This window comes from Mus caroli, unplaced genomic scaffold, assembly GCF_978045245.1.
Source record: "Mus caroli unplaced genomic scaffold, Mus_caroli_1 scaffold_1, whole genome shotgun sequence".
NCBI lineage: Eukaryota > Metazoa > Chordata > Mammalia > Rodentia > Muridae > Mus > Mus caroli.
The window spans coordinates 179,007,170-179,023,224 of NW_028227256.1; the positions used below are offsets into that span (position 1 = coordinate 179,007,170).

General features: G+C 40.9%; 1 protein-coding gene across 5 annotated transcripts in view; it reads right to left on the reverse strand.

The window, feature by feature from the left end:
• Positions 1 to 16,055, reverse strand: part of Wdr26 (WD repeat domain 26) — a 33,249-nt gene that overhangs the window by 6,614 nt on the left and 10,580 nt on the right. For 4 of the 5 annotated variants that reach the window (XR_015048583.1, XR_015048581.1, XM_085843484.1 and 1 more), the window contains exons 5-11: positions 14,269 to 14,366; positions 12,991 to 13,147; positions 7,168 to 7,306; positions 3,437 to 3,577; positions 2,360 to 2,479; positions 657 to 802; positions 113 to 191 (exon numbers count right to left, since the gene is read on the reverse strand). Coding sequence is in view for 2 of the 5 variants with exons in the window: in XM_085843484.1 (XP_085699610.1) it covers positions 113 to 191; positions 657 to 802; positions 2,360 to 2,479; positions 3,437 to 3,577; positions 7,168 to 7,306; positions 12,991 to 13,147; positions 14,269 to 14,366 (880 nt within the window). In the remaining 3 variants the exon portion in view is untranslated. The remainder of the gene's footprint in view (positions 1 to 112; positions 192 to 656; positions 803 to 2,359; positions 2,480 to 3,436; positions 3,578 to 7,167; positions 7,307 to 12,990; positions 13,148 to 14,268; positions 14,367 to 16,055) is intronic. The other variant, XR_015048582.1, reaches the window with a different exon arrangement.

Genomic DNA, 16,055 nt, shown 5'->3' on the forward strand with positions numbered 1-16,055 from the left:
ATTTCTGATGCCTACACATTAAGCACTAAATACAGATAGTTAACACTTGTACTAATACAACAAAAGCAAATTCTCACTAAAACAAAATTTTTTAAATGTTAAAAAAACATACCTGAGTTGCTACATTTAACAAAGCTAATCGGCCATTTTTGGAAATAGTAAATGACATAATAGGATGATCTTCCTGTACTCTGTAATCAGAAAGAGCTGGTCAGGAGCAGCAAAGCAATAGTCAGGAATTTCAAATTATGAGAGACTATAAACTATTATAGCTTAAATGATATTTTGCCACATATATCTATACATATCTATATATCTCTATATCTCCATCAGAATGAGTTAACATGTACTACCTAGATGCCAATTCAGATTACCAATCAAAATAAAAAACAAACAAAAAAATTGCTTTTCTGAAAAAGCCCAAATACACATTTTGGTATAAATTAAGAGCATTTCTTTCTCTTCCCTTCCTTCCTTGTTCCTCCCACCCCCACCCCACCCTGCCCTCCCTCTCTCTCTTTTCAAGACAAGGTTTTCTCTGTGCAGTCCTGGCTGCTCTGGAACTCACAGACCTGCCTGCCTCTGTTTCCCTAGTCCTGGGATTAAAGGCGTGTGCCACCACTATGCCTGTTCTATGGAAACCAATTAATAGTTACATGTTTCTATCTGTCAGGTCCTCAAAGTTGTAGCCCCGGACTCTCTGGTGCGTGTCCGAAGCCAGCACAGTCTTTCCGTCACTCAAGCACCACAGGCACTGTACTCGCACTCCTTCCCAGGAGTCCAGAAGATTTCCGTCCAGGTCCTAACAGAAAATCCAAAACAACAACAAAGCACTCAGAAATGCCTGTCACTGCTTTCTGAGAACAACTTGACAAGGACCTAAGCAATGGGAGTTTGACTCCAGGTCTATTCTGTAACACCATGACATGCAGCACTGAGATTTGAAAAAGGAGAACTAATGCTAAGATCAACAGCGATGAATCCCATAAGCTTCATCCTACTAGAGAGCAGCGAGTCTCAACAGCTACCCAGGAGACACTGGAACGCCAGAGAGCTGCCTTCAAGTATAGGACGCGACCTACCCAGAAGTAAACAGGCTGTTCCATAGCCTATTGAAATCTGCTTTATTCCACAAAGATCAACTACAACTATGAGTCTTTCTAAACACCTAACTAGAGTAATGTAGTGAGGAAAAAATATTAAAAACAATAACCTGAAAACCCGTGAGTCATGTGAGGCAGTGATGTGACTGACAGATGGAACCTGCACAGCACAAGGACACTTCACTCATGTCCTGTCACAGGACAATTTACCTTAGCTTAATTAAATAGTTTACAATTGCCAGGCATGGTGGTGCATGCCTTTAATCCCAGCGTTCTGTAGGCAGATGTAGGAGGATCTTTGAGTTTGGGGACAGTCTGGTCTACATAGGCAGTGTTAGAATAGCCACACGCTCAACCGCTGAGCTACCCTTTCACCCTGGCATTCATTTTATTATTATTTTATTCAGCATTCTTGTGGTTGTCCCACACAAGGTCTCCTAAACCCCAGGCTGACCACGCAGCCAAGGAGGACCTTCAGTTTAGGACCCCACTGTCTCCACTTCCCACGGCTACAACTGCAGTGTGGGGAGCCAGCTCAGAGTTCTGCAGTGTGCTAGCCACACATTCCATAAACTGAGCTACATACATGCCCAACAAACACTGTTTATTACTTTTGAGACGGGGTCTCTTAGAGTCCAGGTTGGTATCTAATTCACTATAGTCCAGGCTATCCTTTAACTGCTAATTTCCCGACTCAGTCTCCCAAGTGCAGGGATTACAGCCATGGGCCACCATGCATGACTAGTAATGTTTTACTTTCTAAACATACTCAAAAGAAATTGCTGACATTTTCAGTCCTATAAATTAGTACCTTTGTTTTAGAGACAGAGACTATGTAGTCTAGGCTGACCTAGAACTCAAAAAGAGATTCACCCACAACTGCCTCCAAAATACCGGGAGTATAGCTAATTCTACACTTTTCATGAATACCTGAAAGTTTTAAAAAATATGAAGAAAAGTAACAAATATTCTATTAAATATTCATTTAAGAGGAAGGTAAAATAGGTTTGCATATAATGTGTGTCAAGTGAATCTGTTTTTATTTTATTTTCTTCTTTTTTGAGATGGATCTCATTGTATAGCCTTGAACGGCCTGTAAAGCTCACGGAGCTCTGTCTACCTCCACCTTTCAAGTGCTGTGATTTAAAGCATGTGTCACCATTCCTTGCAAGAATAAATTTAAATAATCATTAAAAACAACCATTCCATTTACTTTTAAATAGTCAGACACTGGCAAGGAAGCACCCCATACTTACACACTGGTAGAACTGACCACGCTGACCTCCCGTCACAAAGCGTTTCCCATCTGGATTCCAGGCCACACTGGTCAAACTGTCTTCATGAGATTGGCTCATTTTTGTTCTTAATTCTCCCGTCTATAAGGAAATAAAACTGTGGATAAGATGTTTGAGATTTGTCTCTAAGAGGTATGTGTTAAGAGAGAAAAAGACTAGAAAGGAAGAGGAAGGAGGAGGAGGAGGAGGAGGAGCAGGACAGTGGAAGGTAACAAGTACTTTCCTGATCACAGAAACACATTTTGCAGCCTCTAAGAAAAAAAACAATTGTCTTAAGAGTTTACAAAACAGCTGAGCCAGGTGGATTTCTGAGTTCAAGGCCAGCCTGGTCTACAAAGTGAGTTCCAGGACAGCCAGGGCTATACAGAGAAACCCTGTCTCGAAAAAACAAAAACAAAAAAAACAACAAAAAAAAGGTCATGTTTTACACACAATGATGAAAACACAGACCTCTTTCCTGACTCCACTGAGCAGAGCAAAGCCCGTTGGAAATGCTTACTTACTGCTTGTCCTCTAAGAAGTAAGCCTTACCCCTAAACATACTTATATTTATAAATCTAAAAACTTGGGCTCCACGCCAGGCGTGGTGGCGCACGCCTTTAATCCCAGCACTCGGGAGGCAGAGGCAGGTGGATTTCTGAGTTCGAGGCCAGCCTGGTCTACAAAGTGAGTGCCAGGACAGCCAGGGTTATACAGAGAAACCCTGTCTCGAAAAAACAAAAACAAAAAAAGAAAAACAAACGTGGGCTGTAAACACTTGAAGCAGTAGCACATACAGGAGAAAAGTTAATAGTAATTCTGGTTAAATGGATTTCTTGTATAAACTAAGAATAACGTTGGGTTTGTTTGTTTGGTTTTCCCCAGTTTTGGTGTAGCCCTGGCTGACTTGGAACTCCCTCTGTAGACCAGGCTGACCTCAAAGTCAGAGATCTGAGTGCTGAGATTAAAGGCAGGGCCACTACGATAGTAAGAGTAAGTTTTAACAAATATATATATTAAGAGCATGTTGAACTTAAACCAAGGAAAAAACTTGCTCACCTGTACATTCCAAAGCCAAAGCTCAGAGCAGTCATCTGGACCACAAGCAACAAGATAGCTGTCATCTGGACTCCATGCTATATAAGAGACACCATATGCATGTCCTTCTAACGTTTTAAGCAGTTTTAACAGGTGGGTATCCTAAAAAACAAAATAGACAATGCTGTTAACTCCCATCCCTAAAAGCCACCCTTTTCTAGCACAAGAGCTTACGTACACTGATAGTCTCATTGATTCCTCAGGCTTCTGTGCCAATCTCACTTTACTCGGCAGCTTGCTGCACAGACATTTGCTCACAGTGATGAACTACCTACTATAAACAAGATGTTGTGTACTATACAATATATAAAACTGTCACAGAATTTGCCCTGAGAAAACTTGAGACTGAAAGTAGATGTGAACACCAAAAGTTAGCTCTTCTTAAAGATTTGAAATATTTCACAGACACATAAATGCATAAAATACATCCTCATAGGGCATAAACTTCAACAGTTACAACTACCATTACATCTTCACCATCTCCCCAAAAGAAATCCTGTATCTGGTAGTGATCATTTCTCTCCCTATAGTTTCCAGCAACCATTCCTTTGTTCGTATTCCTTTGTCTATTCTGGGTCTTTCCTATAATAAATTAGGCATGATAGTCTCTTCTAGTTCGCTTCTTTCAGTCACTCCAATGTCTCTGTGATTCACTCAGGACAAATTTGATTGAGTGATACTCCATTTTACAAACACATTTTGTCTATTTGGTTTCTACATTTTTGAATATTAAGAGTAAAATGGCTAAGAATATATAGGCATTTTTCTGTGGACATGTCTTTTACCAGTAATAATGTGATATCAACATTATACTACTAATAACGATATATTCCAGGGACGAGAATGAAGTTTTAGGAAGATTAAGAAATCTGTTGGGTTCAGTGGTTAGAGCACCAACTGCTCTTCTGGAGGTCATGAGTTCAAATCCCAGCAACCACATGGTGCCTCACAACCACCGGTAATGAGAGACAAAAAAAAAAAAAAAAAACCTTTGGGCCTGAGCAAGCAAGGCCCGGGGCTGGGGGATGAGTGTGGGGGTGCGGGGATAAGCGGCTCTGGAGTGAGCAGGGCCTGGAGCAGGGGCCAGAGCAAGGGCGGGGGGGGGGGGGGAATCTGTCTCTGCCTGGATAAGGAAGGCACCTAAGAATCAATGGGGGTGACCTAGCTGTGACTCAGTACACTGGGGATACGGAGCCTAAAACAGCCACTTCCTGTAGCCAGGCAGGATTGCAGGAACTCCAGCGGAGTGACGAGTCACTAACCCAACCACTAAACTTTCAACCCAAAATTTATCTACAAATATATGAAACTGTCACAGAATGTGGAAGAAATAAAGGGATGGGGGCAGAGACTATGAGAATGCCCAACAAATAACCAGACTAACGTGAGACCCATCCCATGGTCAAGCACCAATACCTAACACTATTAATGATCCTTTTATGCTTACTGATAGGAGCATGGCTGTCCTGAGAGGCTCCACCCAGCAGCTGACTCGGACAGATACAGACACCCAGAGCCAAACAGTGGATGGAGCTTGGGGACGCTTATGGAAGAACGGGAGGAAGGACTGCGGGCCCTGAAGGGGATAGGAACTCTACAGGAAGACCAACCGAGTCAACTAATCTAGACCCTTGGGACTCTCAGAGTCTGAACCAACAACCAAAGAACATACACAGGCTGGACCTATGCCTTCCTGCACATATGCAGCAGATGTGCAGCCTGGTCTTCATGTGGGTCCCAAACAACTTGAGAGGGAGGTGAGGGGGTGGACAGCTATACCAAAAGCTGTTGCCTCTATGTGGGATATGTTCTTCTAGCTGGGCTGCCTTGTCTGGCCTCAGTGAAAGAGGAAGTGCCTAGCCCCAACCCTCTTGAAGAAGGGGAGGGAGGCTAGGGGCATTATGGGAGGCAGTGACTGGGAAAGGGGCAATTAGTGGAATATAAAGTGAACAAGTAAAAAAAATAAAAATAAATTGGGAAAAAAAAAAAACCAAAAACAAGAAGAAATCCATCTCTAACAGTGGAGAGAATTTGCTGCCTGCTTTTGGGCCTATGCTCCACAAGCTGAACTACACACAGTGCAGATGCATAAGTGACAAGGCTGGAAAAGTTGACGTGGTCACTTCATAGTAACAGCTGTATTTTACATGGTGGGTTAAGCAATTTAAAAATACAGCTTTGAGTGGTCTGAATGGCCTGATATTGATGTTAACTACATTGTTTATTTACAGGACCCTAAACTTATCTTACATGACAGTACAGTCCAATTCAATCCATGATCTTTAGAGATTTGTCATTTTAATTTTTTTTTTTTTATTTTTTTTTTATTTTGAGACAGGGTTTCTCTGCGTAGCCCTGGCTGTCCTGGAACTCACTCTGTAGACCAGGCTGGCCTTGAACTCAGAAATCCGACTGCCTCTGCCTCCCGAGTGCTGGGATTAAAGGCATGCGCTACCAAGCCCGGCTTTAGGTGAATGTTTAAAACAAGTGTAGTTTCTTAACCTATTTGAATTCACATTCTGTTTTGACTAACAGACAGACTGGCTATGTATGTATGTTCAACTAGTTAAAAGAAATTAACACATTTGTATCTGTAGGTTATCTAATAATAAAGACAATTCTGAGTAGAGAAAATTTAGCACTTAAAACCCATATGCAGTAATTTTCAAATGTCATCACAAGGAGACTGTACATGGAACCCCACTGTACCACAAGTTATCCTCAGCAGTCAACACTTTACCCCAGTTTCCTCATCGCAATTCAAGACACTGTATTTCAGCACCTCCAAGTCACTCAGTCCAATAATGCATACCAACTTGGCACAATCTCTAGTACTTAACACTGTATGTACAACTGGAATAATATCAATCTATGAACATAAAAAAGAAAAACACGCCAGGCAGTGGTAGCACACGCCTTTAATCCCAGCACACGGGAGGCAGAGGTAGACGGATTTCTGAGTTCGAGGCTAGCCTGGTCTACAGAGTGAGTTCCAGGACAGCCAGGGCTACACAGAGAAACCCTGTCTCAGAAAGAAAAAAGAAAAACACAAACAGGAAAAAATTAGAAAAAAGTGATTAACATCGTCAGGCATGATGATAAATCTATATATATCTGCCCAGTGTTCAGGAAGGAAGTTCTACAAAAGCCTTGGAAACTGAATAAGAACCTCTCTCAAAAATAAAACAACAACAACAACAATCAAATGACAAATATGACCAAAAGGGACTTGCAGAGGACTTATACATATGTATATTAAAACTAAGTAGGCATGTAGCCAGGCAGTGGTGGCTCACATTTTTAATCCCAGTACTCAGGAGGCAGAGGCGGGTAGAGCTCTGAGTTTCAGGCAGTTTGGTCTACAGAGTGAGTTCCAGGCCAGTCAGAGATACACAGAGAAACTGGTCTTATAAAATAACAACAAAAAGGTAACTAGTGAGTTAAGATTCAAAAAGACCCTTCTAAAGCTGGAGAGAGAGCCTCGTACTGTTACTCTGGCAGAGGACCTGGGTTTAAATTGCTGGAATCTACACAGTGGTTCATAGCCATGAATAACTTGGATCAGATGCATTCCTCAGGCCGATGCAAGTAAGGTGCACGTACGATGCACATGCACATACGCTGACACACATACACACACACACACACACACACACACACACACACACACACACACACAGAGGAATACATACCGGATCAACTTGCCATATGATAACTGTGGTATCCTTTGATCCTGTTGCTAGTTTAGTGCCATCATTAGAGAATTTACAGAACCACACTTCATTACAATGCTCTGTAAGTATCTGCTGAGTGTAACAGGGAAACTGCCTCCTAAAACAAACAAATCCACATATAATTATTCTTTCAAAGCATATTCAGCAATGAGGACATTTCACAACTGAGAGAACTTTGGGCAATCACATCACAAACCACAATATAAACATGAATGCACTTACAACTCAAGAGTAAAATTTACTTCGGTATGTTGAAAAGTGAAATATTATTAATTACTTTTTTTTCAAGCCAACTCTAATGAAAATCCGTTAATATAAAATCTACTTTAACCTAAAGCTTACTTTTTTTTCTACCTTCTGAAAGCTACTTGGTCTGATTAAAACAATTCATATAAGTAATTATTATTCATGAATTGTTTACTCACTTTATAGATGAATGACGGTTGTTTTACAAGGAACTAGGAACAATGTAGCATTTTAAAGCATATAAAATCGGTAAGCTATTGTCAAAGACTTGGTATGACAAAAGAAAATGGAGGTGGCAGTGAGATGGGAAACTGCCTAATGGTCAGCTGACCTACTGACATCCCTAAGTCCCAATGCTGCCCACTGCCTCCACATACGTGCTGTGACACACATGCACACACTCATTAAAAACTGATGAGAGGGGCTAGCAAGATGACTCACTGGGTAAAGTGCTTGCTGTCAAGCCTGACAACCTGGTTCAATTCCCAGGACCCACATGATGAAAGGATGGAAACAACTCTTGCAGGAAACAGGTTATGTTTCACCTGCATATGTGTGTGCGCATCACACGCATGCCTCATGTACCCGTGTAAGCCAGGGGAGGGTGTCAGGTTCCTTGGAACTGGATTTACAGTTGTGAGCTACCATGTGAGTACTGGGAATCAAACCACGAAGAACAGCAAGTGATCTTTTAACTGCTGGGCCGTGTATGTCTCCAGACCTCCGACTCCATTTTGAGGCTGGTTCTTACTACTACAGCTCAGTCTTATCTGAAACTTTTCATCTTTCTGCCTCAATCTTCCAAGTACTAGATTAATAATAGGCAAGCAGGTATGATTTTTGCTGAAGGTCACACTTTTAAATTTATCACCGAAGACTTCAAAAGTCTTCTCTATTTTCCCCCCCAACCAGTAAATAACAGAAGCTAAGATAGTGGCAAGAGCCTATGGTCCCAGCACCTGAAGTTCTGGCAGGAAGACCGACTGAGCCCAAGAGTTTGAGACCAGCCTGGGCAACACAGCAAGACCATCTCAAAAGAAACGTGTACTGGTATGCACATAGAGAAGAGCACTGTCACCTCATCGGCCTGACGGGTTACAATTAGCTTTAGGAGGTAACACTTGGCAACCTTAAACTTTTAGATTACTTAACTAAAAAATACATCAATTATTAAAGTTATTTTTCTGAACTGAAATTACACATATTTGTATTTTATTAAACATATATTGGCATGTACAGTACCAAGTAGTGTATGTGACACCTTTCAAAGGATACTGTTTTAAACTTTACTTTTGCCTCATGTATATGGGTGTTGTCTGCATTTATGTTTGCGTACCCTTGTGTGCAGTGTCCACAGATGCCCACAGAAGCTAGAAGAGGGCACTGGACGCCCTGGAACTGGAGTTAGAGACAGCTGTTAACCACATACGTCCATGTAGGTGCTGGGAACAAAACCTGAGCCCTCCTCAAGAACAAGTACTCTTTACTACTGAGCCACGGAATGCTCAGCCACTCAAGAATTAGTATTCTTGAGACTAATTTGACAAGAGAAATTTTATCAACACCATTTTTACAAGGCTCAAAAAACCAAGTAGCTTACCAGATTTTCACAAAACTATTAGTACCTGAACTACAATTTGAGCCTAAGATAAGCTGCACAAATTTTCTAAATGTCAAGTTTACATATTTTTCTAAGACTGAATTTCAATTAAAAAAGTTTGAATGCCTAAAGTTAATCACAGTAAAAAAGATTCATTTAGATTAGCAAATTACATTTTACGTAAGGACTGACTCAAAATTACAGGGCATAAATCATTTCATCTATTGACAGCTGTCAGTTATTTTAATATTATTATTCAATCTTTATTAAGAAAAGGCAGGGCTGGAGAGATTGCTCAGTGGTTAAGAGCACATGCTGCTCTTGTAGGAAGACCCAAGCTCAGTTCCCAGCACCTACATGGTGGCTCACAACTGTCTGTGACTCCAGCTCTAGGACATCTGGTACACCCATTTGGGCTCTGTGGGCTCCAGGCATGCACACAGTGCACAGGGCAGGACATTCACATGCATAAAATAAAATCTTTTTTAAAATTTAAAAATAAAGACTACAGTAACATGCAAATTTAATGGCCTTTTTCAGATACATAATGACAGTTGATGTCTGCTTTCAAATAAATTCAAAATTTAAGATGGTATGATACTGATTTTTAATACCATGTGAAAACCAGTACCATGTGAAAGAAAACAGTTAAGTGTAACATTTTGACCAAAGTCAATCTTTAAATTGTGTCTACAAATATTTGTAATAATCCTGTACTAAAAAATTAACATTTATAAAGCAGCCTATGAAAACATACTTCCATTAATTACTGGTGTTAAAAAAAATGCTCAGAAAATCATTTCTCCTTTTTCAAAATATCTATTCCTTACTAGTCAAATTTAACCAGAACTATGAGCACATAACTGACAAAAACCTCTCCTCTCCAGTGCTTACATGGGTGTCCAGTGTCAGGATTCAGCAACTCTCCAGAGAGGAAAGAATGGGCCACTCTCAATGTTTACATGTAATTTCAGAAAATTTCTAGCTCCAATGCTAAAATCTACTTTTCTAGAAGAAAATAAACCAGATGGCTAAAAATTATCAACTTTTCTTTTGAAGACTTAAGGACTCCAGCTAAACTTAAGGAATTAAAGTGAGGCTCTTATTTTCCAGTTTGGCAAGGAAGGGTACAACTTACTGAGTTAATGCCTGGTGTTAATCTCTTAGTGTCCTTAAAATCTACCTCTAAAATGAATAGCGGGGGCTGGCTCCTGGTTTTCCGGCTTGGTAAACTGTAGATCAGGTAGGGTAATCAGGTAGATTCTCCCTGAGATAGGAAATGCAGGGGTGGGGAAGAAGGCTTGGCAGCTGAAGTTCTTACATGCAAGCAAGAGGACAGGAGTTCAGATGCCTGAACCCCATGTAAAGGCCAGGTGGATATGATGACCACCCTGCAACTCCAGCCTTTGAAGGTGGAGGCAGGGGCCCTGGAGCAAGCTGGCTAGAGACTTGCTGGGAGTGGTGAGCTCCAGGTTCAGCAAGAGGCCCTGTCTCAGAATAAAGTGGAACAACAACTGAGGAAGATTTCCAACACCAACCTTGGGCCTCCACACAGATGCACCCACATGTACATGTGTATGTGTTTCCACACACAAGGGCCCACACATGTAAAAACATTTACTCAAGCATATATATCATACACGTGAAAAACAAAAATAAGAAAGAATTTAAGTGTAAAAAACAGCCTTAGTAGGTCTGAGTAAGAAGTAGAGAAAATCTATTTGGATCTGCTATGTTTAACCAGAGCAATAGCCACACTGCACTCAGGTCTGAGGCAAGAGAGAAAAACTGCAGCTCTGCTGTTTCCAGGAGTCATCAGCTTCACGGGGAGAAGAACCTATGGAAGGAGGAGGAGGAGGAGGAAAGAGATAACCCTGGACACAGAACTAAAGGGGCAGGCAGCAAACACAAGCCCTGGAGGGTCAGAACATCAATCTAGAGCTTGGGATATTCATTTCAAAGAGTGCTCAAATACTACAGAAAACACAAGACCCACTGGAAAGAAAGCAGCTGCTCAATTAAACCGACTTTTCCCTCACCAACATCAACACATTTTATAATGTTGTCTCTGTAAGCATTAATACTATAGAAACCTGATTTAGAAAAACGAGAATATGAACAGAAGAACTATACAGCTGGTAATGACTTGAGGATTACCTTTGAAGGTAGGTGGTGAACAACAGGAGGTATAATTTTTTAATTTTCGTATTTTTAATTTATTTTTATATGTATGGGTGTTTTGTCTGCAAGTATGTCTGGGTACCATGAGTGTGCATGTTTTTGTTTTTAAAATCATAAAGAAAACTCAAGGAACGATTACTTTAGAAAAATAAGAACGTTTCAGTCCTAGTAAAATTTCAGAATGCTTTATATATAGACTGAGGAGCAGCTCTGTCGCCAAGGTGAAGGATGGAAAAGGGAGACTAATATTTGTTTATTGGTTCCAAAGACATCGCTATCTCAGGAATAAAGGAGTTTGTCTCCACCCAAGAAGGAAAGGCTCTCACTTTCCGATACGCCTGCCACCAGCAGGTCTGGCTTTACCTTTCAGTGTCCCCAGCAGAAATGAACCTCAGAGACTTTGGTGTCTAAGTGTCTTAACTTTGACAGTCTCCAACCACCTACAGGAGCTATTAAACAAGGGACTGACTGACTGCACAGCCTTTCAGTCCATTATCTCCCTCCGAACCCAATTTAAACCAAAAATTATTTAAGAATCTCCCAAACAAGTCAAAGAACAGTGTTAAGGAGTGGAGTGGCTAAAAACGAGCTCGTCACTTCCTAGCAGAGCTCACGGCCCAGCACTATTTCCTAAGGACAACTGCACAAATGAGTCTTCCCTTCTAAGTGTGGTGAGCAATGTCACAACTGTACACACAGGCAGATTATGGGGCTGGGATGTGGCTCAGTGACAGAGCTTCTGACTAGCATTTGAAAGCACTTGTGTTCTATTTCCCAGCACTAATGAAATACAAAAACCAAAGTAAAACAACACACCTCAACATTTTTTTAAAGCAGTGTCATGTGCGCAAGTGTACACAATATTTACATTTACTGGAAGTTCCTTTCTGACTCACATATACACTACTGTCTTTCATTACTGAAATTCATTACTTTCATTTATTCTTCAATGAATGTCAGCAGAAAAAAAAAAGCCAGCTGCCTGCTTTTCTAGAGCTTGAGAGGGTTTTTATAATTTCTATCTTGGTATTTTAAATGTAAAGTTCTGATTTAACTTTGGAAAGCATCATTAAAACAGGAAAGACACTTTTACTAAAAGAATACTCAGCCGGGCGTGGTGGCACACACCTTTAATCCCAGCACTCGGGAGGCAGAGGCAGGTGGATTTCTGAGTTCGAGGCCAGCCTGGTCTACAAAGTGAGTTCCAGGACAGCCAGAGTTATACAGAGAAACCCTGTCTCGAAAAACCAAAAAAAAAAAAAAAAAAAAAAAAGAATACTCAACACCAAAAGACAAACGTGAGTCCTGTGACTGGCTTGGTGAACACGAGCCCAGAGGCAACGCCCACTACTCTAGCCATTTTTGGAGCCTTTGGTTACAAAACATACAATTCTCATTAAGGAAAAGATTCGTGATATTTACATGCAGAGAATTAACTTGGTGCCCAGTTAAACTGTTAAACACAGGTGGCCAAATGTACAGACAAGAACACAGGAAACTGGCCTCGGAGCTTCAGCTCCCAACATGGCATATCATAAACATAAGCTCATACAACAGAACTAACTTTTTATGATTTTTTTTCTACTAAGTTTTTCCATTTTAGTAGTCTTGGGTTTTACTGTGAATTAAGTGTTAATCAGGTATGAACTGTTATACAGGTATACAAAGAAACCCTAGAAAGTATTCTAATAAAGTTCATAAATCCATCTGTAAAATGCTAATTTATTTGAAAGTATAAGAAAATTTTCTCTTACCTACTACAAACATGATCTATAAGTAGAGACACAGAATCTAGATTATTGTCAAGTTTGGTATTGTGATATAGGCACCGATCCCTTTGTAGTTCCACCGCCTGCCGCAGGAGAGTCTGTAAACGCCGTGGGGGAAGCATCACTGATGGTGGTAAATAGGCTTTAATAAAAGATATTTTAAAAAAGAGAAATAAAAATAATAATAAACTGTAAAGTGTATATAAGACATTTACTCCTGTTGCTCCTTCCCTCAATATCACTGTTTCCTTTACACTGACAAGCTTAGGGACATGACCTAAGGTTAAGTTTTCGGTACTCATCAAAGGCTACAGTGACACAGCCACTAAGAAGGAATTTATTGGCTGCATCTTGAAGGTAGAGTTTCTAGGGGAAAACACCACATACAGAAAAATACCATAAAAGTGAAAGGAAGGTGAGTAGAAAATTTGATCATGTTTATTTATCAGTAGACGACCAGTTTAAAAAAAAAAATCTTTTAAAAAAAAAAAAAGCCAAAACACTGGCTGGTCAAGTCCTAGCTGCCTCCAGTGGCTACTAATGCCCAGGGTATTGTGGAAACTCATACAACAGTGTTTTAACATCAATACAAACTTATTCCAATCCTCATGCATTCCCCCAGGGCACACGGAGTGTCTGTTTTCTGATTCCTGAGATTTCCAGTTTCACTGCAACATGACAGAACAGCATGATTTGAATAGAAAGGAGGTATTTTATATAAAGATATGGTAAAAATGAAATCCCCAAGTCAACTCGAAAGTGCTGTAACATAACTGGGAAAAACAATTTACCTAAAGAAATCAATCTGGAACCCAGCTAGGCATGATGGCGCATGCCTTTAGTCCCAGCACACTGGAGGCAGAGGCAGATGGATCTCAGAGTTCAAGGCCAACCTGGTCTACAAAGGGAGTCCGGGACAGCTGGGGTTACAGAGAGAAACCCTGTCTCAAATAGAAAAAGAAATCTGGGCCCTTTTAAAGGACAAACAAAACTGTAAAGTGCTCTGATGTGAAGCTGTGTTCACATCTTGTTCTCTGACTCTAGTACTCCTCTTCCAAAGGAAGCCTTGCGAGCATGGCCGAGCTGAGAGTAGCACCTTCTCACTGACTCCAGGTTACAGCTGCTGAGAGTCTGGCTGAAAGGGTTCTTTAATGGTCCCTCTTCTTCCACAAGCGCTCAGCAGCGTGACTGAGTAGAAGCATCCTGTTTGCTCTCCTCGGTCTACTTCTGACGGCAGAGGAATGAACATCAGAAATGACTTACTCTGAAGCTTGTCCAGCAGTTTGGACCGGGACGCTGTGCCCTTGCCTTCCCATTCAGCTTTTGCCCGTAGGTCTTCGGCATGGCTGCACATCAGATACCTTTAACAGAGTAGGAAACAAATCTCAAACCCTTTTCCTTGGAATGAAATTGAAAAACAGTTGACTATTTTCACAATCAAGTTCTTGTTTACACAAATCAAGAAAAACATTTTTACAGTGAATTCAATTTATTAATACAATCTGGTGCCTTCATAAAATCATTAAAAGGAAAAAAAAAATTACTGAGGAAATGATAGTACCGAAACACCGAATACTATCGCTGCAATTAAAAGTATTCCCTTCTGTTGTTATATATGTGATTATGCTCCAAATTCTCAGCACACGCTTCATCTGATGCCCGTAACTATTCCATACAAAGCAAACACTATTATCCTAGTTGCATAAATGAAGAAACTGAGACGTGGAAGGCTTAGGAAGTAGTCTTGATGCAATATAGGAAACAGAAACCCAGGCATCCTAGTTGCAGACCTTCTCTTCAGCACTGAGCTAACTGCATAGCTTCTTTTCCTACTGTAAGTACTAAAATTACAAATCAAAATGACTTAGGGACTAAGAAGCGGATATAGTGGAAAATGGCACTTGCTTTGCGTATGTATGCCTGACACCCCGACATTATTCCCACTATGTGCAGACAGACAGTGGCATAAACGCTCCAGACCCTCAACTCTGGGGACAAAGAACCACCTCCTGTCTCCTCAGCCAAACAGGACCGACCGAAAGAAGGGAAGGCCTTTATTCAAACTTGGATGTGAGATCTGGCAAGTAGCTTTCCTGGGTGCTCTGTCAAATATGCCACTTGTATAAAGGACAATTAGGCAGCAAGGGCTAAGTGAAGAGAAGGGCTCGCTCTGCTCCCTACAGCACAGGGAAGACTCCATGCTGCCTCTCAGATGCCAGGATCAATCAGAGTCTACATAAACAGAGCACATTGTCTTCTTGTTATTTGGTGTAGATGGGTAATTTTGGTTAGTGAAAAAACTTTTTAGAAAGTATAATTATACCTAACATACCTGTGGAGAAACTGGATATTATGAATATTTTGTCTCTAAACTAATTTTGGGGAATCAGTGAGAGGGCTTTGCCAGTCAAGGCTATTTTGAACATGAGCCTGCCTTCCAACCCATGTTTGATCCCTAGAACCCACAAACTGGAGGGAACCAACTCACACAAGCTGACCTCTGACTTCGACATGAGCATGTACACCACACAAAGTCAGTGAAAAAAAGAAAGAAAAAATAAAAAAGGACTGTTGTAGGAGAATTTAAAGTTCAGTAGCTAAGTGGAAAGAATGCTTCTTTTTACTTTTTAAATTTTGCAAAAAGCACATGCCTACAACCCAAGCTGCTTCCAAAGCTGAGGTGGCAGGGAACCTAAGGAGACTCTCTCAGAATAAGAGGCGGAAAGGGACTGGGCACATGGGCCTCAGTGATAGACGCTTCCTGGTGACACATGGAATCCTAGGTTCAACCACTGCCGAGAGTGGGGTTGGACCCTTTACAACAATCGACATCATTAAAGCTTTGGGTTTCAGGTAAATATGCTTATACAGTGCAACAGTAAAGACACAGCAGTGCCAGGAGGTAATTTTTTTCTTTCAAAATCACTTCAAAATAAAAACTATGAATTAAAGTATATGTTCTGGCCCTGGGTGGTAGCTGAAACCTTTAATCCCAACACTTGCAAAGCAGAGTCAGATGGATCTCTGTGAGTTCAAGGCCAGCCTGGTCT